Source organism: Oncorhynchus nerka, unplaced genomic scaffold (assembly GCF_034236695.1).
Source record: "Oncorhynchus nerka isolate Pitt River unplaced genomic scaffold, Oner_Uvic_2.0 unplaced_scaffold_1158, whole genome shotgun sequence".
Taxonomy (NCBI): domain Eukaryota; kingdom Metazoa; phylum Chordata; class Actinopteri; order Salmoniformes; family Salmonidae; genus Oncorhynchus; species Oncorhynchus nerka.
In genome coordinates, this window is record NW_027040170.1 from 1 (window position 1) to 24,831 (window position 24,831).

General features: G+C 41.8%; 1 protein-coding gene across 4 annotated transcripts in view; it reads left to right on the top strand.

Annotated features, from left to right (window-relative positions):
* Positions 1–970: 970 nt before the first annotated feature.
* Positions 971–24,831, top strand: part of LOC135569860 (NACHT, LRR and PYD domains-containing protein 3-like) — a 107,647-nt gene continuing 83,786 nt past the window's right edge. Inside the window, exons 1-2 of one of the 4 annotated variants that reach the window (XM_065016066.1) lie at positions 971–1,144; positions 22,945–22,987. Coding sequence is in view for 1 of the 4 variants with exons in the window: in XM_065016067.1 (XP_064872139.1) it covers positions 22,706–22,739; positions 22,945–22,987 (77 nt within the window). In the remaining 3 variants the exon portion in view is untranslated. Of the gene's footprint in view, positions 1,145–22,683; positions 22,740–22,944; positions 22,988–24,831 lie in introns of those variants that run through there. The other 3 variants (XM_065016067.1, XM_065016065.1, XM_065016068.1) reach the window with 3 other exon arrangements.

Genomic DNA, 24,831 nt, shown 5'->3' on the forward strand with positions numbered 1-24,831 from the left:
AAGAAGAACTTAATGCCCCATTTGGAGCATCATATTATCTGAGTCAACACTTAAATGCGGGACTGCAGAATCCCATAATGTCCCAAACTAAGAAATATGGAGTCAGATAAATAAGAGACAGACATCTTCACCTTTCCTGACAAGCTCTGCTTCGATATGGAACAACCATGAATACTAATTAGGAGGAAAGGTGGTTGTCTGGAGAGAGTGGGATAGGTTTTGTTTTAGCCTCAACACTAATACATTTCACTTCTGCTTTTAGTGTCAACTTGAATTAAGTGGCTGTGGAAGACTGGTCCCTTGATGATGTCTGCAAGTGTCTGAGTACCAATGATCTCCATGATTCCATCCCATCATTCCAAGGTTCACAATCTTTCTGAAGAATGCCAACTCTATTCAATTGTCCACTTTGCAACGAGCAAACATTATCTGTGTCCAGACTACTCACACATATTGGCCTCTATCACCAGCATGAACCACATGTTCTAACTACCTGTGGAGTTAATTGGTGTGGAAAAACAAATAGATGTTTCAGCTTCTATCGGTCACACATCTAACAAAACCACACAGAGCTTTTAAGCGGCAACTTAGATGAGAATTGCCCCCATGATGAATTTGAGACTGGGACTGATCCCATTGAAGGTGACATGAGACTGGGACTGATCCCATTGAAGATGACATGAGACTGGGACTGATCCCATTGAAGATGACATGAGACTGGGACTGAAGTACTGCTGAGAAACAAAGAAGGTTATAAAACAAGGTGATTTCAATACAGCTACATTTCCCCCAGGCTACATGAATATAAAGAGACATGAGACAAAACAATCATAATGAATCAGATTACATGGAGAGGAGGGACATGATCCTAGATCATAATGAATCAGATTACATGGAGGGAGACCTGATCCTAGATCACCACTCCAACTCTGGGACACTACCTGTATGAAACAGAACACAGAGTTGTAAAGTCTAGTTACAGCAGGTGTTTACTGCCATCTAGTGGAAGATACCAATATAACACTTTATTATCAGGGTGGGGAGGCGGCTGAGCTGAAACAGAAAGTAAAGTTGTTCTTTTGTTCAGGATCCATTTTGAGACGACAGAGCAGAAAACACTATATGGAGATTATTGAAAAATAAAGTAAGTATTTCTGAACAATAATCTATTCTAATGGACAGAATAAGATAATTAATACGTGGAATGAGATATTACTAGTTAGTAGAACTGCTACTTGAGCTGAGTTGCTGACAGACAGCAGTTTTCAAAGTGTAAACTAATCAGTAGTCCGACATGTTATCAGTAAAACGTCTGGTAAAGATGGTGGAGGAGCTTTTCAATGATATCGTTTTATGTTTATCTCAGGGTTTCTCCATCCTTTTGTTCTTACCAGCACTTACACACCTGATTCAACTAATCATCACATATTTGAAGACAGTTTAATATTTGAGGCAAACAAATGAACATTCTCAAATTAAAACCTTTTGAGTTTGTAGGTCTGCTTACAATTATTAAAGTCCTACAGTAACTCACATTTTGGAGGAAATAAACACAGCTAAACTTGGTTTCGAGTAAATTATATGTTTATCAAAAATAATGTAAGAGAGATGTCTTGAAGAAACTCGTCTGGGATTAGAACTCTGTGTCACTGCGACAGTGGGAAGTTTGTTTTGCATGGCCCGGTGCTACAGCCCGGTGCTACAGGTGGGTGGACATATATTTTATGGACCAATGGAATGATGTAAAATGCTTAAACTCTGCCCCCCCGGGGAGCCGGGCAATGCAAAACTAATTCACCCAGTGACCGTTACTTTATTTACTGATATGAAATTGAAAGTAACTTTGTAGCCGACGCAGTTCCAGAATGTCTGTTGAAACTGTGTCTCATATGGAACGTTAGAACAGTGGTGGAAACAGAACTCAGTTCCAGAATTTCTGTTGAAACTGTGTCTCATATGGAACGTTAGAACAGTGGTGGAAACAGAACTCAGTTCCAGAATGTCTGTTGAAACTGTGTCTCATATGGAACGTTAGAACAGTGGTGGAAACAGAACTCAGTTCCAGAATGTCTGTTGAAACTGTGTCTCATATGGAACGTTAGAACAGTGGTGGAAACAGAACTCAGTCCCAGATTGTCTGTTGAAACTGTCTCTCATATGGAACGTTAGAACAGTGATGGAAACAGAACTCAGTCCCAGATTGTCTGTTGAAACTGTCTCTCATATGGAACGTTAGAACAGTGGTGGAAACAGAACTCAGTTCCAGAATGTCTGTTGAAACTGTGTCTCATATGGAACGTTAGAACAGTGGTGGAAACAGAACTCAGTTCCAGAATGTCTGTTGAAACTGTGTCTCATATGGAACGTTAGAACAGTGGTGGAAACAGAACTCAGTTCCAGAATGTCTGTTGAAACTGTGTCTCATATGGAACGTTAGAACAGTGGTGGAAAAAGTACTTTCATACTTTTTACTCATAAAAGTAAAGATACCTTTTTTTATTTGTTTTATCCATTGTTTTACCAGGTAAGTTGACTGAGAACGTTCTCATTTGCAGCAACGACCTGGGGAATAGTTACAGGGGAGAGGAGGGGGATGAATGAGCCAATTGTTACCTGGGGATTATTAGGTAACCGTGATGGTTTGAGGGCCAGATTGGGAATTTAGCCAGGACACCGGGGTTAACACCCCTACTCTTAGGATAAGTGCCATGGGATCTTTAATGACCTCAGAGAGTCAGGACACCCGTTTAACGTCCCATCCGAAAGACAGCACCCTACACAGGGCAGTGTCCGCAATCACTCCAATCACGCCCTCCAATACCACTTCCAGCAGCATCTGGTCTCCCATCCAGGAACTGACCAAGACCAACCCTGCTTAGCTTCAGAAGCAAGCCAGCAGTGGTATGCAGGGTGGTATGCAGGGTGGTATGCTGCTGGCGAAAATAGAAAATAATAGAAAATGACTCAAGTAAAAGTGAAAGTCACCCAGTAAAATACTACTTTAGTAAAAGTCTAAAAGTATTTGGTTTGAAATATAATTAAATATCAAAGTAAAATTAAAGTTGTAATAATTGAAAATTCCTATTAATCAATCCAGACTGCACAATGTTCTTGTTATTTTAATTTACGGATAGCCAGGGTCACACTCCAACACTCAGACATCATTTAAAAACAAAGCATTTGTGTTTAGTGAGTCTGCCAGATAAGAGGCAGTAGGGAGGACCAGGGATGTTCTCTGTTTAGTGAGTCTGCCAGATAAGAGGCAGTAGGGAGGACCAGGGATGTTCTCTGTTTAGTGAGTCTGCCAGATAAGAGGCAGTAGGGAGGACCAGGGATGTTCTCTGTTTAGTGAGTCTGCCAGATAAGAGGCAGTAGGGATGACCAGGGATGTTCTCTGTTTAGTGAGTCTGCCAGATAAGAGGCAGTAGGGAGGACCAGGGATGTTCTCTGTTTAGTGAGTCTGCCAGATCAGAGGCAGTAGGGATGACCAGGGATGTTCTCTGTTTAGTGAGTCTGCCAGATAAGAGGCAGTAGGGAGGACCAGGGATGTTCTCTGTTTAGTGAGTCTGCCAGATAAGAGGTAGTAGGGATGACCAGGGATGTTCTCTGTTTAGTGAGTCTGCCAGATAAGAGGCAGTAGGGATGATCAGGGATGTTCTCTGGTTAGTGAGTCTGCCAGATAAGAGGCAGTAGGGATGATCAGGGATGTTCTCTGTTTAGTGAGTCTGCCAGATAAGAGGCAGTAGGGATGATCAGGGATGTTCTCTGTTTAGTGAGTCTGCCAGATAAGAGGCAGTAGGGATGATCAGGGTTGTTCTCTGTTTAGTGAGTCTGCCAGATCAGAGGCAGTAGGGATGATCAGGGTTGTTCTCTGTTTAGTGAGTCTGCCAGATCAGAGGCAGTAGGGATGATCAGGGTTGTTCTCTGTTTAGTGAGTCTGCCAGATCAGAGGCAGTAGGGATGATCAGGGTTGTTCTCTGTTTAGTGAGTCTGCCAGATCAGAGGCAGTAGGGATGACCAGGGTTGTTCTCTGTTTAGTGAGTCTGCCAGATAAGAGGCAGTAGGGATGATCAGGGTTGTTCTCTGTTTAGTGAGTCTGCCAGATCAGAGGCAGTAGGGATGATCAGGGTTGTTCTCTGTTTAGTGAGTCTGCCAGATCAGAGGCAGTAGGGATGATCAGGGATGTTGTCTGTTTAGTGAGTCTGCCAGATCAGAGGCAGTAGGGATGATCAGGGTTGTTCTCTGTTTAGTGAGTCTGTCAGATCAGAGGCAGTAGGGATGATCAGGGTTGTTCTCTGTTTAGTGAGTCTGCCAGATCAGAGGCAGTAGGGATGATCAGGGTTGTTCTCTGTTTAGTGAGTCCTCCAGATCAGAGGCAGTAGGGATGATCAGGGATGTTGTCTGTTTAGTGAGTCTGCCAGATCAGAGGCAGTAGGGATGATCAGGGATGTTGTCTGTTTAGTGAGTCTGCCAGATCAGAGGCAGTAGGGATGATCAGGGATGTTGTCTGTTTAGTGAGTCCTCCAGATCAGAGGCAGTAGGGATGATCAGGGTTGTTCTCTTGATAATTCTGCAAATTGAACAATTTTCTGTCCTGCTAAACATTCAAAATGTGACGACAACTTTTGGGTGTCGGGGAAAATGTCTGGAGTAAAAAGTACATCATTTTCTTTATGACTGTAGTGAAGTAAAAGTAAAAGTTGTTAAAAATATAAATATGTAAAGGATAGATTCCCCTAAAACAACTTAAATTACAAGAAGTATTTTTACTCACTGACTTTACACCACTGCATTAGAAGACAGATTAATGTGTTGATTTTTTATTTCATTTTAACTTTATTTAACTAGCCAAGTCAGTTTACAACAAATTCTTATTTTCAGTGACGGCCTCTAGGATCAGTGGGTTAACTGCCTTGTTCAGGAGTAGAAGAGCAGATTTTTACCTTGTCAGCTCGGGGATTGGATCTTGTATATACTGTATTCTATACTATTCTACTGTACCTTAGTCTATGTATTACTCATCTCATATGTATATACTGTATTCTATACTATTCTACTGTACCTTAGTCTATGTATTACTCATCTCATATGTAGATACTGTATTCTATACTATTCTACTGTATTCTATACTATTCTACTGTACCTTAGTCTATGCATTACTCATCTCATATGTATATACTGTATTCTATACTATTCTACTGTATTCTATACTATTCTACTGTACCTTAGTCTATGCATTACTCATCTCATATGTAGATACTGTATTCTATACTATTCTACTGTATTCTATACTATTCTACTGTACCTTAGTCTATGCATTACTCATCTCATATGTATATACTGTATTCTATACTATTCTACTGTATCTTAGTCTATGCATTACTCATCTCATATGTAGATACTGTATTCTATACTATTCTACTGTATTCTATACTATTCTACTGTACCTTAGTCTATGCATTACTCATCTCATATGTATATACTGTATTCTATACTATTCTACTGTATCTTAGTCTATGCATTACTCATCTCATATGTATATACTGTATTCTATACTATTCTACTGTATCTTAGTCTATGCATTACTCATCTCATATGTATATACTGTATTCTATACTATTCTACTGTATCTTAGTCTATGCATTACTCATCTCATATGTATATACTGTATTCTATACTATTCTACTGTATCTTAGTCTATGTATTACTCATCTCATATGTATATACTGTATTCTATACTATTCTACTGTATCTTAGTCTATGCATTACTCATCTCATATGTATATACTGTATTCTATACTATTCTACTGTACCTTAGTCTATGCATTACTCATCTCATATATATGTACTGTATTCTATACTATTCTACTGTATCTTAGTCTATGCATTACTCATCTCATATGTATATACTGTATTCTATACTATTCTACTGTATCTTAGTCTATGTATTACTCATCTCATATGTATATACTGTATTCTATACTATTATACTGTATCTTAGTCTATGCTGCTCAGACATTGTGACCAATAACATTTGACTTGATTTAGATTACACTATATTATATTATTTAGATTAGGCTATATATACAACATGACCAAAAGTATGTGGACACCTGCTAGTCGAACATATCATTCCAAAATCATAGGCGTTCCTATGGAGTTGGTCCCCCCTTTGCTGCAAGAACAGCCTCCACTCTTCTGGGAAGGCTTTCCAGTAGATGTTGGAACATTGCTGCGGGGACTTGCTTCCGTTCAGCCACAAGAGCATTAGGGAGGTTGGGCACTGATGTTGGGTGATTAGGCCTGGCTCGAAGTCAGCGTTCCAATTCATCCCAAAGGTGTTCGATGGGGTTGAGGTCAGGGCTCTGTGCAGGCCAGTCAAGTTCTTCCACACCGATCTCGACAAGCCATTTCTGTATGGACCTGGCTTTGTGCACGGGGACATTGTCATGCTGAAACTGGAAAGGGCCTTTCCCAAACTGTTGCCACAAAGTTGGAAGCACAGAATCGTCTAGAATGTAATTTTATACTGTAGCGTTAAGATTTATCTTCACTAGCACTAAGGAAAAACAGCCCCAGACCATTATTACTCCTCCACCAAACTTTACAGTTGGCACTATGCATTCGGGCAGGTAGCGTTTTCGAGGCATCCGCCAAACCCAGATTCTTCTGTCGGACTGCCAGATGGTGAAGTGTGATTCATAACTCCAAAGAATCTTTACACCAATCAAGCCGATGCTTGGCATTGCACATGGTTATCTTGTATGTGGCTGCTCGGCGATGGAAACTCATTTCATGAAGCTTCCGACGAAACAGTTATTTTGCTGACGTTGCAGAACTTGGTATTGAGTGTTGCAACCGAGGACAGACCGTTTTTCTGTGCCTCTGCACTCGGTGGTCCCGTTCTGTGAACTTGTGTGGCCTACCACTTCACGGTTGAGCCGTTGTTGCTCCTAAATGTTTCCACTTCACTTCACATCCTATTTCTTCACAGTTGAGCCGTTGTAGATGTAGATTGCATGGCGGTCTGCTCGATTTTATACACCTGTCTGCAACGGGTGTGGCTGAAATAGCCGAATCCACTAATTTGAAGGGGTGTCCACATACTTTTGTATATATAGTGGACATTCTGTCCTGCTACTGGAAGGACTATAACATTATGTGAACTGATCTGAACAGGTTTAGGCTGGTTATTTATGATATGTAGGCTATAGCTGAGGTATAGACCTTGATCTGCATATCACTAACAAACTGCTACTATACATTATAACCTAGTCTACTTTACATAATATAACATATCAATAACAACCCACTACTATACATTATAACCTAGTCTACTTTACATAATATAACATATATATATCACTAACAACCCACTGCTATACATTATAACCTAGTCTACTTTACATAATATAACATCTACATATCACTACCAACCCACTACTATACATTATAACCTAGTCTACTTTACATAATATAACATCTACATATCACTACCAACCCACATCTATGTATTATAACTTAGTCTACTTTACATAATATAACATCTACATATCACTAACAACCCACTACTATACATTATAACCTAGTCTACTTTACATAATATAACATATCAATAACAACCCACTACTATACATTATAACCTAGTCTACTTTACATAATATAACATATCACTAACAACCCACTACTATACATTATAACCTAGTCTACTTTACATAATATAACATCTACACATCACTAACAACCCACTACTATACATTATAACCTAGTCTACTTTACATAATATAACATCTACATATCACTAACAACCCACTACTATACATTATAACCTAGTCTACTTTACATAATATAACATCTACATAACACTAACAACCCACTACTATGCATTATAACCTAGTCTACTTTACATAATATAACATATCACTAACAACCCACTACTATACATTATAACCTAGTCTACTTTACATAATATAACATCTACATATCACTAACAAACCACTACTATACATTATAACCTAGTCTACTTTAGAGAGTAATAGGATACGGCATGTGTCAAAATTGATTGATTGCTGACCTTATGACCTGATGACGTGTACTGAATATGTGCCCCCGCCCCGCCCCCTGTTCGTGTGGTCATGTGTTAGAGGGTGTTTGAACTTTTGGGGCCCATGCCCCCTCCACCCCCAGTTTTATCTCCCTTATGGTTGTTATCTATGAAGCAGGAATGTCTGGGGCTATAGATAGCGCTGGGACATAGGCATTATAAATGTCCAGAACAAGCCATTTTAAGACCTGAATATGTGTGTGTGTGTGTGTGGGTGTGTGTGAGAAACAAGGAATGTGTGTGGGTGTGTGTGTGTGTGTTAGAAACAAGGTCCCTTGGGCATTGTGTCCATTTCAGGCTTTAAACAACAATTAAACAGCCATCTAAATAATGTTTCTCAGCCTAGTTTCCTATTGAGTTCTCTTTATATGTACAGGCACAGAGCTTCCAGATGGCTCCAGCCTAAGGATTTTCAGTGCATGTACACACGGGGAGATTAGAACCCCAAAGAAAAGATCCTAAAGGTACTTTCAGATTCAGGTTTATCATGACAGCCGCTTTATGAAAGGCCTTTACTTATGGCTAAACAGCTTCTACACAGCTTATTAATTAATGCTGTGGGATGAAATTAGGTGTTTCTAGGAGGTCTTAAACAGATCTACAGTGAAACAAACATGTACACTTTACACACATATTTATTGACATTTAAAAAGACCACAGTAACATGACAGAATTTGTGCAAAGGCAACGAAATCTGCTAGGGGATATTAAATGTACAACAGTAGTATTCTGTAATAAGCAATACGTGTTAAACATGAGGCACATGCAATCATGACCGCCTCTTTATGAAAGGCCTTTAATTAGGTGTTTCTAGGAGGTCTTAAACAGATCTACAGTGAAACAAACATGTACACTCTACACACATATTTATTGACTTTTAAAAAGACCACAGTAACATGACAGAATTTGTGCAAATGCGACGAAATCTGCTAGTAGATATTAAATGTACAACAGTAGTATTCGGTAACAAGCAATACGTGTTAAACATGAGGCACAGGCAATCATGACAGGCTCTTTATGAAAGGCCTTTAACTATGGCTAAACAGTTTTCTACACATCTTATTCATTAATGATGTGGGCATACCCAGGATTTACAGGCAGGACGTTTGATCTACACAGGGAGGGAAAACTTACGGAGTTATGATGGAGCGGGCAAGCGTCTTTGAGTTGGTGAATTCGAAACGAATAATGATCTTGTAGCTCCCTTCAGTAACCACGAGCACAACCGTTCCATGATTTTAACTGGCGGCTTTATTCTGTAGTTTCAGTGAGAATTATCCCCTTCAGTGAGAACTATAAAGTAAATTAAAAATACAGTTAAGCACACTCTTACAACATTATCTTAGGAGTGACTTATTAGCTTGGTATAACTCTGAAGTGCTTACATACATAACAGTTTAACCGGCGTATAACGAGTTCAGATTAAACACATGAATAAAGGAAAAAATACCTCATTGGCTGCTTATTACAGAAGGGAGGAAATCAAACTTCACACTTATTATTCCTGGCATGAATTCACACTTCATCCTAACATACACTCTTCAACCTTTATGAACTACACCCGATGACATGAAAACTTAGCTAACGCAGCGCAGGATTGCCTTCCCTACAAAAGTGTGTTGCTACAATAAGGATCCCGTTACAACAGTATTAGCTACGTAGTTCGCTTGTATTATCATTTTCCCTTTGCGGTTTTCACATAAACAATACAAACAAAAGACAACGACATAACCTGTAAGTCTAACTGTCAGTTACAGGTCGGGGCTAACAGGACCCTTTATCTGTAAGAAATAGTAAACATTTTGGAATTATAACATGTGTTAAAATGTATGTACTAAATATTTTGAATTTAATCACTGGTTTTAAAAATGTATCTCACGCTTTAACGATAGGGGAAGAGGTCATTTCATATTTCGTTTTAGGGGGGGTTATTAACTTTATGGAAAACAATATTCACACAAACAACACCGCTTAGAGCAGCTTGGAGATTATTAGCCATGTAAACGGGGAGCAAAAGAGCGGATTTAACCAACTCTGTACAAACCCCGACACGGGGTATGATAACTCTGACGCGTACGTCTAATGATTATTGCAGATGTTTACAACTGAGGGAGTTGACAGTAGGTCAATGAGATGTATAAAGGCAAATTGACATAACGGACCTCAAAGACCAACAGCCTACTTTATAATATAGAATGCAGGGGTGTGTACTGAACATGTAACCATTATAAAACAAAACATGTCTCGAAACACCTCCTAGTTAGGGACAGAACATGGAGCATATACTTTAACACTGTTACCACAGCTTTAGCACAAACACACAGCCCCGAATATTTAGCTGCCAGGACAGATTAAAAAAGAGATGTGAATAAGGGAATCCCTCCTAATAGATATTTCTGAAGGCTACTGGACATAGGTGATTGGGAAGCGACTGTTAGACGTAGATTCTCAGAAGCAATTTATAGTCTTTCCTACAATGGTATGTTATAAAGTTTGTAATAATGTACAACTGTAGGTCTCCAATATTTTTACATAAAAACACTAATGATGCATGTTTAAATAGTAGTACAATTTGCTAATTAATTCGAACATGTCTTTAAAAAGTTAGTACTATATATTTTGGGTCTTAAATCTATTGTTTTAAAACAGTATCTCACCCTTTAACGAAGGAAAATGTCCTTTCCAGCCATCAACCACGTCTGTCACGAAGAAAAAAATACAGAAAATCCGGGTGCGTGCGTGCGTGAGTGTGCGGTACAACTGTAGGCCTCCAATGTTTTTACATAAAATACTAATGATTCTTGTTTAAATAGTAGTACAATTTGGTCATTAATTCTAACACGTCTTTAAAACGTATGTACTAAATATTTTGGAATTAAATCACTGGTTTAAAAAATGTATCTCACCCTTTAACGATAGGAAAATGTCCTTTCACGACATCACCCCGGTCTGTCACGAAGAAAAAAGACACGGAAAATCAGGGTGCGTGCATGAGTGTGCGTGTGACGGAGCAGCAGGAGTGTGTGTGTGTGTGTGTTTGTTTCAAAAACAAAGGGTGGGGTGTGTGTTCAACAGGGGCCCAAGCATGTAGCCCCATTCTATCTGTAGAGAATCGTTTGAAACCAAGGTGTGCACTATCATGCATAAGGCATGTCGAGATATCAGCCGACCACCGGGGTTAAACATAGATACCTCTAATCTGCGGCCGGTGACCCCCCCCAACCCGGTTGCAGACAGAATGTCACGACATCCCCTCCTGTTGTTTGAATTCATAGCCTTTGTTCTCTAAACCAAATATCCTGTATCGGAGGAACCGATGAAACAGACAGTATTAGGTCTTTTTGTATGAAAGGTCTACGAACGTTGGAACATCTACAACTATTGAAGATGCAAAAAGGGGTTTTCAGAAATACATTTGGTTTGCAGATATGTATTATTATAAAAATAATATAACATTATTATCATCATCTAAAACACTTTAAAGGAGCTCTAATTCAAACATGCAAGGATATATATATATATATATATGATACGATTACCCACTTTAAAACTGTTGCTGCAAAATCACTTCTCAATGTGTGTACATTTCAAGCTTTCAACAACAATAAACCAACCAGCTCAATAATGTTTCTCAGACTTACACACTGTTGAGTTTTCCTAGTTAGTAAAGAAACAACCACTAAGTCAAAACTACACGAATTGCCATTATTTTAGTTAACAGCCACCCATGGTTGACTTTGGTACTTTTTCTTTGTACTTGCACCAAGCCTCCAAGGGGTGTCAAAATTGATTGATTGCTGACCTTATGACCTGATGACATGTACAGAATATGTGCCCCCGCCCCGCCCCCCTGTTCGTGTGGTCATGTGTTAGAGGGTGTTTGAACTTTTGGGGCCCATGCCCCCCTCCACCCCCCAGTTTTATCTCCCTTATGGTTGTTATCTATGAAGCAGGAATGTCTGGGGCTATAGATAGCGCTGTGGCCTCAGCATTATAAATGTCCAGAGCAAGCCATTTTTTAAAGACCTGAATATGTGTGTGTGTGGGTGTGTGTGGGTGTGTGTGAGAAACAAGGAATGTGTGTTGTTGTGTGTGTGTGTTAGAAACAAGGTCCCTTGGGCATTGTGTCCATTTCAGGCTTTAAACAACAATTAAACAACCATCTAAATAATGTTTCTCAGCCTAGTTTCCTATTGAGTTCTCTTTATATGTACAGGCACAGAGCTTCCAGATGGCTCCAGCCTAAGGATTTTCAGTGCATGTACACACGGGGAGATTAGAACCCCAAAGAAAAGATCCTAAAGGTACTTTCAGATTCAGGTTTATCATGACAGCCGCTTTATGAAAGGCCTTTACTTATGGCTAAACAGCTTCTACACAGCTTATTAATTAATGCTGTGGGATGAAATTAGGTGTTTCTAGGAGGTCTTAAACAGATCTACAGTGAAACAAACATGTACACTTTACACACATATTTATTGACTTTTAAAAAGACCACAGTAACATGACAGAATTTGTGCAAATGCGACGAAATCTGCTAGTGGATATTAAATGTACAACAGTAGTATTCGGTAACAAGCAATACGTGTTAAACATGTGGCACAGGCAATCATGACAGCCTCTTTATGAAAGGCCTTTAACTATGGCTAAACAGTTTTCTTTATCTGTAAGAAATAGTAAACATTTTGAATTATAACGTGTTAAAATGTATGTACTAAATATTTTGAATTAAATCACTTAAAAATGTATCTCACGCAACTCTGTACAAACCCGACACGGGGTATGATAACTCTGACGCGTCTAATGATTATTGGAGATGTTTACAACTGAGGGAGTTGACAGTAGGTCAATGAGATGTATAAAGGCAAATTGACATAACGGACCTCAAAGACCAACAGCCTACTTTATAATATAGAATGCAGGGGTGTGTACTGAACATGTAACCATTATAAAACAAAACATGTCTCGAAACACCTCCTAGTTAGGGACAGAACGTGGAGCATATACTTTAACACTGTTACCACAGCTTTAGCGCAAACCCACAGCCCCGAATATTTAGCTGCCAGGACAGATTAAAAAAGAGATGTGAATAAGTGAACTGTTCCTAGGCCGTCATTGAAAATAAGAATTTGTTCTTAACTGACTTGCCTAGTAAAATAAAGGTAAAATTAAAAATAAATAAAAATCCCTCCAAATAGATATTTCTGAAGGCTACTGGACATAGGTGATTGGGAAGCGACTGTTAGACGTAGATTCTCAGAAACTATTTATAGTCTTTCCTACAATGGTATGTTATAAAGTCTGTAATAATGTACAACTGTAGACCTCCAATGTTTTTACATAAAAACACTATGATGCATGTTTAAATAGTAGTACAATTTGGTAATTAATTCTAACACGTCTTTAAAACATTTGTACTAAATATTTTGTAATTAAATCACTGGTTTTAAAAATGTATCTCACCCTTTAACAATAGGAAAATGTACTTTCCAAAATATATATATATTTTTTTCACCCCGGTCTGTCACTGTAACGGCTTTCTTGTGGAGAAGGAGAGTCGGTCCAAAATGCAGCGTGATGATGATTCATGATATTTTAATGAAGGGAAAAACTATACATGAAAAAACTACAAAATAATGAAATTTGAAAACCAGACAGCCATAGACTTAGCTAGATAACCCCACTAAGCCACACACCCAACACCCCACAAAACCCCAAGACAAAACACACCACAATAAACCCATGTCACACCCTGGCCTGACCAAATAACTGAAGACAAACACAATATATTACGACCAGGGCGTGACAGAACCCCCCCCCTAAGGTGCGGACTCCCGGACGCACAGCAAAACAATAGGGGAGGGTCCGGGTGGGCGTCTGTCCATGGTGGCGGCTCCGGCGCGGGACGTGGACTCCACTCAATCAATGTCTTAGTCCCTCCTCCTCGCGTCCTAGGATAGTCCACCCTCGCCGCCGACCATGGCCTAGTAGTCCTCACCCAGAACCCCACTGGACTGAGCGGCAGCTCGGGACTGAGGGGCAGCTCGGGACTGAGGGGCAGCTCAGGACTGAGGGGCAGCTCGGGACTGAGGGGCAGCTCGGGACTGAGGGGAAGCTCGGGACTGAGGGGAAGCTCGGGACTGAGGGGAAGCCCAGCACTGAGAGGAAGCCCAGCACTGAGAGGAAGCCCAGGCAGGTAGTTAGCTCCGGCAGATCCTGGCTGGCTGGCGGATCTGGAAGAGTCTGGTTGACTGGCGGATCTGGAAGAGTCTGGTTGACTGGCGGATCCTGGCTGCCTGGCGGATCTGGAAGATCATGGCTGCCTGGCGGATCTGGAAGATCATGGCTGACTGGCGGATCTGGAAGAGTCTGGTTGACTGGAGGATCTGGAAGAGTCTGGTTGACTGGCGGATCCTGGCTGCCTGGCGGATCTGGAAGATCATGGCTGACTGGCGGATCTGGAAGATCATGCCTGACTGGCGGATCCTGGCTGACTGGCTGCTCCATGCAGACTGGCAGCTCTGGCTGCTCCATGCAGACTGGCAGCTCTGGCTGCTCCGTGCAGACTGGCAGCTCCGTGCAGACTGGCAGCTCTGGCTGCTCCGTGCAGACTGGCAGCTCCGTGCAGACTGGCAGCTCCGTGCAGACTGGCAGCTCCGTGCAGACTGGCAGCTCTGGCTGCTCCATGCAAACTGGCAGCTCTGGCTGCTCCATGCAAACTGGCAGCTCTGGCTGCTCCATGAAAACTGGCAGCTCTGGCTGCTCCATGCAGACTGGCAGCTCTGGCTGCTCCATGCAGACTGGCAGCTCTGGCTGCCCCATGCAGACTGGCAGCTCCATGCAGACTGGCAGCTCTGGCTGCTCCATGCAGACTGGCAGCTCTGGCTGCTCCATGCAGGCTGGCAGCTCTGGCTGCTCCATGCAGGCTGGCAGCTCAGGCTGCTCCATGCAGGCTGGCAGCTCAGGCTGCTCCATGCAGGTTGGCAGCTCTGGCAGCGCTGAACAGGCGGGAGACTCCGGCAGCACAGGTGAGGAGGAAGGCTCTGGCTGTGCTAAACAGGCGGGAGACTCCAGCAGCGCTGTAGAGGAGGAAGGCTCTGGCTGCGCTGAACAGGCGGGAGACTCCAGCAGCGTTGTAGAGTGTACTCCTCTTTGGGCTGCTCCTGTTGCCTCTTCTCCTGCTGCACCTTGGGGCGGCTACACTCCCCTGGTTTAGCCCAGGGTCCTCTCCCGTCGAGGATTTCCTCCCATGTCCAGAATTCCTTATTACGTATCTCGAGCTGCACCTTGGGGCGGCTACACTCCCCTGGTTTAGCCCAGGGTCCTCTCCCGTCGAGGATTTCCTCCCATGTCCAGAATTCCTTATTACGTATCTCCTGCTGCCGCTGTTGCTTCACCTGCTGCTCCTGCCTGTTGACACGCCGCTTGGTCCAGTTGTGGTGGGTGATTCTGTAACGGCTTTCTTGTGGTGAAGGAGAGTTGGACCAAAATGCAGCGTGATGATGATTCATGATATTTTAATGAAGGGAAAAACTATACATGAAAAAACTACAAAATAATGAAATTTGAAAACCGAAACAGCCCTATCTGATGCAAACACAAAGACAGGAACAATCACCCACAAAACACTCAAAGAATATGGCTGCCTAAATATGGTTCCCAATCAGAGACAACGATAAACACCTGCCTCTGATTGAGAACCACTCCAGACAGCCATAGACTTTGCTAGATAACCCCACTATGCCACACACCCAACACCCCACAAAACCCCAAGACAAAACACACCACAATAAACCCATGTCACACCCTGGCCTGACCAAATAAATGAAGACAAACACAATATATTACGACCAGGGCGTGACAGTCACGAAGAAAAAGTCTTGGAAAATCAGGGTGCGTGCATGAGTGTGCGTGTGACGGAGCAGCAGGAGTGTGTGTGTGTGTGTGTGTGTGTGCGTTTCAAAAACAAAGGGGGTGTGTGTGTTCAACACGGGCCCAAACATGTAGCCCCATTCTATCTGTAGAGAATTGTTTGAAACCAAGGTGTGCACTATCATGCATAAGGCATGTCGAGATATCTGCCGACCACCCGGGGTTAAACATTGATATCTCTAAGCAGAGCCCGGTGCCCCCCACCCCGGGGTTAAACATTGATATCTCTAAGCAGAGCCCGGTGCCCCCCACCCCAGGGTTAAACATTGATATCTCTAAGCAGAGCCCCGGTGCCCCCCACCCCAGGGTTAAACATTGATATCTCTAAGCAGAGCCCCGGTGCCCCCCACCCCAGGGTTAAACATTGATATCTCTAAGCAGAGCCCGGTTCCCCCCCCCCCCCCACCCCAGGGTTAAACATTGATATCTCTAAGCAGAGCCCGGTGCCCCCACCCCAGGGTTAAACATTGATATCTCTAAGCAGAGCCCGGTGCCCCCACCCCAGGGTTAAACATTGATATCTCTAAGCAGAGCCCGGTGCCCCCCACCCCGGTTGTAGACAGAATGTCTCGACATCCCCTCCTGTTGTTTGAATTCACAGCCATTGTTCTCTAAACCAAATATACAGGGTGTTGCATACAGGATATCTCCCGAAACTCATTCCGTGCTTTCGATAGTTAGGGACAGAACATGGAGCATATACTTTAACACTATGTTACCACAGCTTTAGCGCAAACCCACAGGCCCGAATATTTAGCTGCCAGGACAGATTAAAAAAGAGATGTGAATAAGTGAATCCCTCCTAATAGATATTTCTGAAGGCTACTGGACATAAGTGATTGGGAAGCGACTGTACACAAGTTATTTGTGTTTTAAACAGGAGGGGGGACAACGTTTAATTTTGTTATTTTTTATTATTAACACATTCCACGCCCCAACAACCAACGCACAACTGTGGACCAAGTGCATTGCGCAGAATCACCAGAGGTATTAATTCTAGGCATTTACATGTATGTTTTTAAAAATGAAGACTATTTATACAATGAAACAAGTTTTTTTATTCACACTGTTTGTAAACAATAACTTCTGCCCTCTTAGGGTCAACTTGACCCACTTATTGATTAGAAAGTATGATTAGAAACCAAGGCTGTGGAATATATTCTCTCTCACAGGCTATGAAAAAGACCAAAGCTAGGACATTGACTCCTGAGTGTTGAACTTATGCCCACTCTAAAACAACCCAGGTTGTTATAAACCCACTCTACAACAACCCAGGTTGTTATAAACCCACTCTACAACAACCCAGGTTGTTATAAACCCACTCTACAACAACCCAGGTTGTTATAAACCCACTCTACAACAACCCAGGTTGTTATATGCCCACTCTACAACAACCCAGGTTGTTATAAACCCACTCTACAACAACCCAGGTTGTTATAAACCCACTCTACAACAACCCAGGTTGTTATATGCCCACTCTACAACAACCCAGGTTGTTATATACCCACTCTACAACAACCCAGGTTGTTATATACCCACTCTACAACAACCCAGGTTGTTATAAACCCACTCTACAACAACCCAGGTTGTTATATGCCCACTCTACAACAACCCAGGTTGTTATAACCCACTCTACAACAACCCAGGTTGTTATAAGCCCACTCTACAACAACCCAGGTTGTTATATGCCCACTCTACAACAACCCAGGTTGTTATAAACCCACTCTACAACAACCCAGGTTGTTATAAACCCACTCTACAACAACCCAGGTTGTTATATGCCCACTCTACAACAACCCAGGTTGTTATAAGCCCACTCTACAACAACCCAGGTTGTTATAAACCCACTCTACAACAACCCAGGTTGTTATAAGCCCACTCTACAACAACCCAGGTTGTTATATGCCCACTCTACAACAACCCAGGTTGTTATAAACCCACTCTACAACAACCCAGGTTGTTATATACCCACTCTACAACAACCCAGGTTGTTATATGCCCACTCTACAACAACCCAGGTTGTTATATGCCCACTCTACAACAACCCAGGTTGTTATATACCCACTCTACAACAACCCAGGTTGTTATAAACCCACTCTACAACAACCCAGGTTGTTATAAGCCCACTCTACAACAACCCAGGTTGTTATAAGCCCACTCTACAACAACCCAGGTTGTTATAAACCCACTCTACAACAACCCAGGTTGTTATAAACCCACTCTACAACAACCCAGGTTGTTATAAACCCACTCTACAACAACCCAGGTTGTTATAAACCCACTCTACAACAACCCAGGTTGTTATAAACCCACTCTACAACAACCCAGGTTGTTATAAACCCACTCTACAACAACCCAGGTTGTTATAAACCCACTCTACAACAACCCAGGTTGTTATAAACCCACTCTACAACAACCCAGGTTGTTATATGCCCACTCTACAACAACCCAGGTTGTTATAAACCCACTCTACAACAACCCAGGTTGTTATAAACCCACTCTACAACAACCCAGGTTGTTATATACCCACTCTACAACAACCCAGGTTGTTATAAACCCACTCTACAACAACCCAGGTTGTTATAAGCCCACTCTACAACAACCCAGGTTGTTATAAGCCCACTCTACAACAACCCAGGTTGTTATATGCCCACTCTACAACAACCCAGGTTGTTATAAACCCACTCTACAACAACCCAGGTTGTTATAAACCCACTCTACAACAACCCAGGTTGTTATATGCCCACTCTACAACAACCCAGGTTGTTATAAGCCCACTCTACAACAACCCAGGTTGTTATAAACCCACTCTACAACAACCCAGGTTGTTATAAGCCCACTCTACAACAACCCAGGTTGTTATATGCCCACTCTACAACAACCCAGGTTGTTATAAACCCACTCTACAACAACCCAGGTTGTTATATACCCACTCTACAACAACCCAGGTTGTTATAAACCCACTCTACAACAACCCAGGTTGTTATATGCCCACTCTACAACAACCCAGGTTGTTATAAACCCACTCTACAACAACCCAGGTTGTTATAAACCCACTCTACAACAACCCAGGTTGTTATAAGCCCACTCTACAACAACCCAGGTTGTTATAAGCCCACTCTACAACAACCCAGGTTGTTATAAACCCACTCTACAACAACCCAGGTTGTTATAAACCCACTCTACAACAACCCAGGTTGTTATAAACCCACTCTACAACAACCCAGGTTGTTATAAACCCACTCTACAACAACCCAGGTTGTTATAAGCCCACTCTACAACAACCCAGGTTGTTATAAGCCCACTCTACAACAACCCAGGTTGTTATAAGCCCACTCTACAACAACCCAGGTTGTTATAAACCCACTCTACAACAACCCAGGTTGTTATAAGCCCACTCTACAACAACCCAGGTTGTTATAAACCCACTCTACAGCAACCCAGGTTGTTATAAACCCACTCTACAACAACCCAGGTTGTTATAAACCCACTCTACAACAACCCAGGTTGTTATAAACCCACTCTACAACAACCCAGGTTGTTATAAACCCACTCTACAACAACCCAGGTTGTTATATGCCCACTCTACAACAACCCAGGTTGTTATAAGCCCACTCTACAACAACCCAGGTTGTTATAAACCCACTCTACAACAACCCAGGTTGTTATAAGCCCACTCTACAACAACCCAGGTTGTTATATGCCCACTCTACAACAACCCAGGTTGTTATAAACCCACTCTACAACAACCCAGGTTGTTATATACCCACTCTACAACAACCCAGGTTGTTATATGCCCACTCTACAACAACCCAGGTTGTTATATGCCCACTCTACAACAACCCAGGTTGTTATATACCCACTCTACAACAACCCAGGTTGTTATAAACCCACTCTACAACAACCCAGGTTGTTATAAACCCACTCTACAACAACCCAGGTTGTTATAAACCCACTCTACAACAACCCAGGTTGTTATAAACCCACTCTACAACAACCCAGGTTGTTATAAGCCCACTCTACAACAACCCAGGTTGTTATAAGCCCACTCTACAACAACCCAGGTTGTTATAAACCCACTCTACAACAACCCAGGTTGTTATAAACCCACTCTACAACAACCCAGGTTGTTATAAACCCACTCTACAACAACCCAGGTTGTTATAAACCCACTCTACAACAACCCAGGTTGTTATAAGCCCACTCTACAACAACCCAGGTTGTTATAAGCCCACTCTACAACAACCCAGGTTGTTATAAGCCCACTCTACAACAACCCAGGTTGTTATAAACCCACTCTACAACAACCCAGGTTGTTATAAGCCCACTCTACAACAACCCAGGTTGTTATAAACCCACTCTACAACAACCCAGGTTGTTATAAACCCACTCTACAACAACCCAGGTTGTTATAAACCCACTCTACAACAACCCAGGTTGTTATAAACCCACTCTACAACAACCCAGGTTGTTATAAACCCACTCTACAACAACCCAGGTTGTTATAAGCCCACTCTACAACAACCCAGGTTGTTATAAGGCCCTGAGGATCATCTACGAACGTTGGAACATCTACAACTATTGAAGATGCAAAAAGGGCTTTTCAGAAATACATTTGGTTTGCAGATATCTATTATTATAAAAATAATATAACGTTATTATCATAATCTAAAACACTTTAAAGGAGCTCTAATTCAAACATGCAAGGATAGATATATATATGATACGATTACCCACCTTTAAAACTGTTGCTGCAAAATCACTTCTCAATAGGTGTACATTTCAAGCTTTCAACAACAATAAACCAACCAGCTCAATAATGTTTCTCAGACTTACACACTGTTGAGTTTTCCTAGTTAGTAAAGAAACAACCACTAAGACAAAACACAAAAAGTTGTAATATAATCTGTATACAAGTAATTCTATACGGAAAACAGGTACATTTTGATTGATCAAGAATTCCCAATAGGTTTTTGTCACACCCGGACCATAGGTTGCTATGTATGTTTATAGGTTTTGGTGGGTATGGGTGTGTCACGCCCTGACCATAGTTTGCTATGTATGTGCTATGTATGTTTATAGGTTTGGTTGGGTATGGGTGTGTCAGGCCCTGACCATAGTTTACTATGTATGTTTATAGGTTTGGTTGGTATGGGTGTGTCAGGCCCTGACCATAGTTTGCTATGTATGTTTATAGGTTTTGGTTGGTATGGGTGTGTCACACCCTGACCATAGTTTACTATGTATGTTTATAGGGTTTGGTTGGTATGGGTGTGTCAGGCCCGGACCATAGTTTGCTATGTATGTTTATAGGTTTGGTTGGTATGGGGGTGATCTGAGTGGGCATTCTATGCTGTATGTCTAGTTTGTCTTTTCTGTGTTTGGCCTGATATGGTTTTCAATCAGAGGTGTTAGTCGTTGTCTCTGATGGGGAACCATATTTAGGGAGCCTGTGTTGTCATTGTTGGGTGATTGTCTCTGACGGGGAACCATATTTAGGGAGCCTGTGTTGTCATTGTTGGGTGATTGTCTCTGACAGGGAACCATATTTAGGGAGCCTGTGTTGTCATTGTTGGGTGATTGTCTATGTTAGGTGCTTGTGTTGTGTGATTGTCTATGTTAGGTGCTTGTGTCAGCACATTTGGTATATAGAGTCACGGTCGTTGTCTCTGATTGGGAACCATATTTAGGGAGCCTGTGTTGTCATTGTTGGGTGATTGTCTATGTTAGGTGCTTGTGTTGTGTGATTGTCTATGTAAGGTGCTTGTGTCAGTACATCTGGTATATAGCGTCACGGTCGTTGTCTCTGATTGGGAACCATATTTAGGGAGCCTGTGTTGTCATTGTTGGGTGATTGTCTATGTTAGGTGCTTGTGTTGTGTGATTGTCTATGTAAGGTGCTTGTGTCAGTACATCTGGTATATAGCGTCACGGTCGTTGTTCACTTACTCACCTCCAGAAATCTTGTGTCAGTACATCTGGTATATAGCGTCACCGTCGTTGTTCACTTACTCACCTCCAGAAATATCCATTAGGAGGCTTCACAGACGATGTTCTGCTGCCTGGTGTCTTACGAAGTCGTTCAGAGTGCACACTTTGCTTTTTTTAATATATAAATATTCTTGGGTATGTGATTATTTGGACTTACGCCTAAAATTGTGTGATCGTGAAGGGCGCCGTAAAGGACAGGGCGCAGTTTGCTTCTGAGAATCCACGTCTAACAGTCACTTCCCAATTACTTATGTCCAGTAGCCTTCAGAAATATCTATTAGGAGGGATTCACTTATTCACATCTCTTTTTTAATCTGTCCTGGCAGCTAAATATTCGGGGCTGTGGGTTTGCGCTAAAGCTGTGGTAACGTAATGTTAAAGTATATGCTCCATGTTCTGCCCCTAACTCGCAAAAGTACGGAATGTGTTTGCAGGGCCGTGGTTTAGAGAACAATGGCTGTGAATTCAAACAACAGGAGGGGATGTGGAGACATTCTGTCTACAACCGGGGTGGGGGGCACCAGGCTCTGCTTAGAGATATCCCGGGTGGTCGGCACACACACACCCTTTGTGAACACACACACACCCTTTGTTTTTGAAACGCACACACACACACACACACACACACACACACACACACACACACACACACTTTTTTCTTGGTGACAGACCGGGGTGATGTCGGGAAAGGACATTTTCCTATCGTTAAAGGGTGAGATACATTTTTAAAACCAGTGATTTAATTCCAAAATATTTAGTACAAACTTTTTAAAGACGTGTTAGAATTTATTACCAAATTGTACTACTATTTAAACATGCATCATTAGTGTTTTATGTAAAAACATTAGAGGCCTACAGTTGTACCGCACACTCACGCACGGCACCCTGATTTTCCGTGTGTTTTTTCTTCGTGACAGACCGGGGTGATGGATGGAAAGGACATTTTCCTGTCATTAAAGGGTGAGATATTGAGTATTCTATAATAATTTAAGATCCATAAATATTTGATGCAAAATAATGAATGCATAATGTAGTTCAGATAGAGCACGATCAGCAGGGCAGGCGATAGAGTACACAACTGTATCAACGGCTTCAATTTCTGACAAAATCATATTATCATTGTATACAATATATTTGTTTATTAGACCTACCAACATAGAACACAATATTGAGATACTAAAAAATGTATATGCAACGTGTGGACTGATCTAGACTATGTTGAAATAATCTAAATGAATGCAGCGACCACTGCAACCTGTGGACTGATCTAGACTATGTTGAAATAATCTAAATGAATGCAGCGACCACTGCAACCTGTGGACTGATCTAGACTATGTTGAAATAATCTAAATGAATGCAGCGACCACTGCAACCTGTGGACTGATCTAGACTATGTTGAAATAATCTAAATGAATGCAGCGACCACTGCAACCTGTGGAGCGACCACTGATCTAGACTATGTTGAAATAATCTAAATGAATGCAGCGACCACTGCAACCTGTGGACTGATCTAGACTATGTTGAAATAATCTAAATGAATGCAGCGACCACTGCAACCTGTGGACTGATCTAGACTATGTTGAAATAATCTAAATGAATGCAGCGACCACTGCAACCTGTGGACTGATCTAGACTATGTTGAAATAATCTAAATGAATGCAGCGACCACTGCAACCTGTGGACTGATCTAGACTATGTTGAAATAATCTAAATGAATGCAGCGACCACTGCAACCTGTGGACTGATCTAGACTATGTTGAAATAATCTAAATGAATGCAGCGACCACTGCAACCTGTGGACTGATCTAGACTATGTTGAAATAATCTAAATGAATGCAGCGACCACTGCAACCTGTGGACTGATCTAGACTATGTTGAAATAATCTAAATGAATGCAGCGACCACTGCAACCTGTGGACTGATCTAGACTATGTTGAAATAATCTAAATGAATGCAGCGACCACTGCAACCTGTGGACTGATCTAGACTATGTTGAAATAATGTAAATGAATGCAGCGACCACTGCAACCTGTGGACTGATCTAGACTATGTTGAAATAATCTAAATGACTGCAGCGACCCCTTCATTAAAAACTATAGACGCATTTGACCGTAGACCATTTTGTTTTATAATGGTTACATGTTGTCACGCCCTGGTCTAAGTATTTTGTGTTTTTCTTCATGTATTGGGTCAGGCCAGGGTGTGGCATGGAGTTTTTGTATTGTGGTGTGTTTTGTCTTGGGATTTTGGTGTGTATGTATTTGGGATTGTAGCTAGTGGGGTTATCTAGCAAGTCTATGGCTGTCTGGAGTGGTTCTCAATCAGAGGCAGGTGTGTATCGTTGTCTCTGATTGGGAACCATATTTAGGCAGCCATATTCTTTGAGTTTGTCGTGGGTGATTGTCCTTAGTGTCCTGATGTCCTTGTTCTGTGTTAGTTGACACAAGTATAGGCTGTTTTCGGTTTTCGTTACATTTATTTGTTTCTGTAGTGTTTTGTATTGATTCGTGTTTACGTGTGTTTTTTCCATTAAACATGGATCGCAATCTACACGCTGCGTTTTGGTCCGACTCTCCTTCACCACACCTAGAAAACCGTTACACATGTTCATTACACACCCCTGCATTCTATATTATAAAGTAGGCTGTTGGTCTTTGAGGTCCGTTATGTCAATTTGCCTTTATACATCTCATTGACCTACTGTCAACTCCCTCAGTTGTAAACATCTACAATAATCATTAGACGTACGCGTCAGAGTTATCATACCCCGTGTCGGGGTTTGTACAGAGTTGGTTAAATCAGCT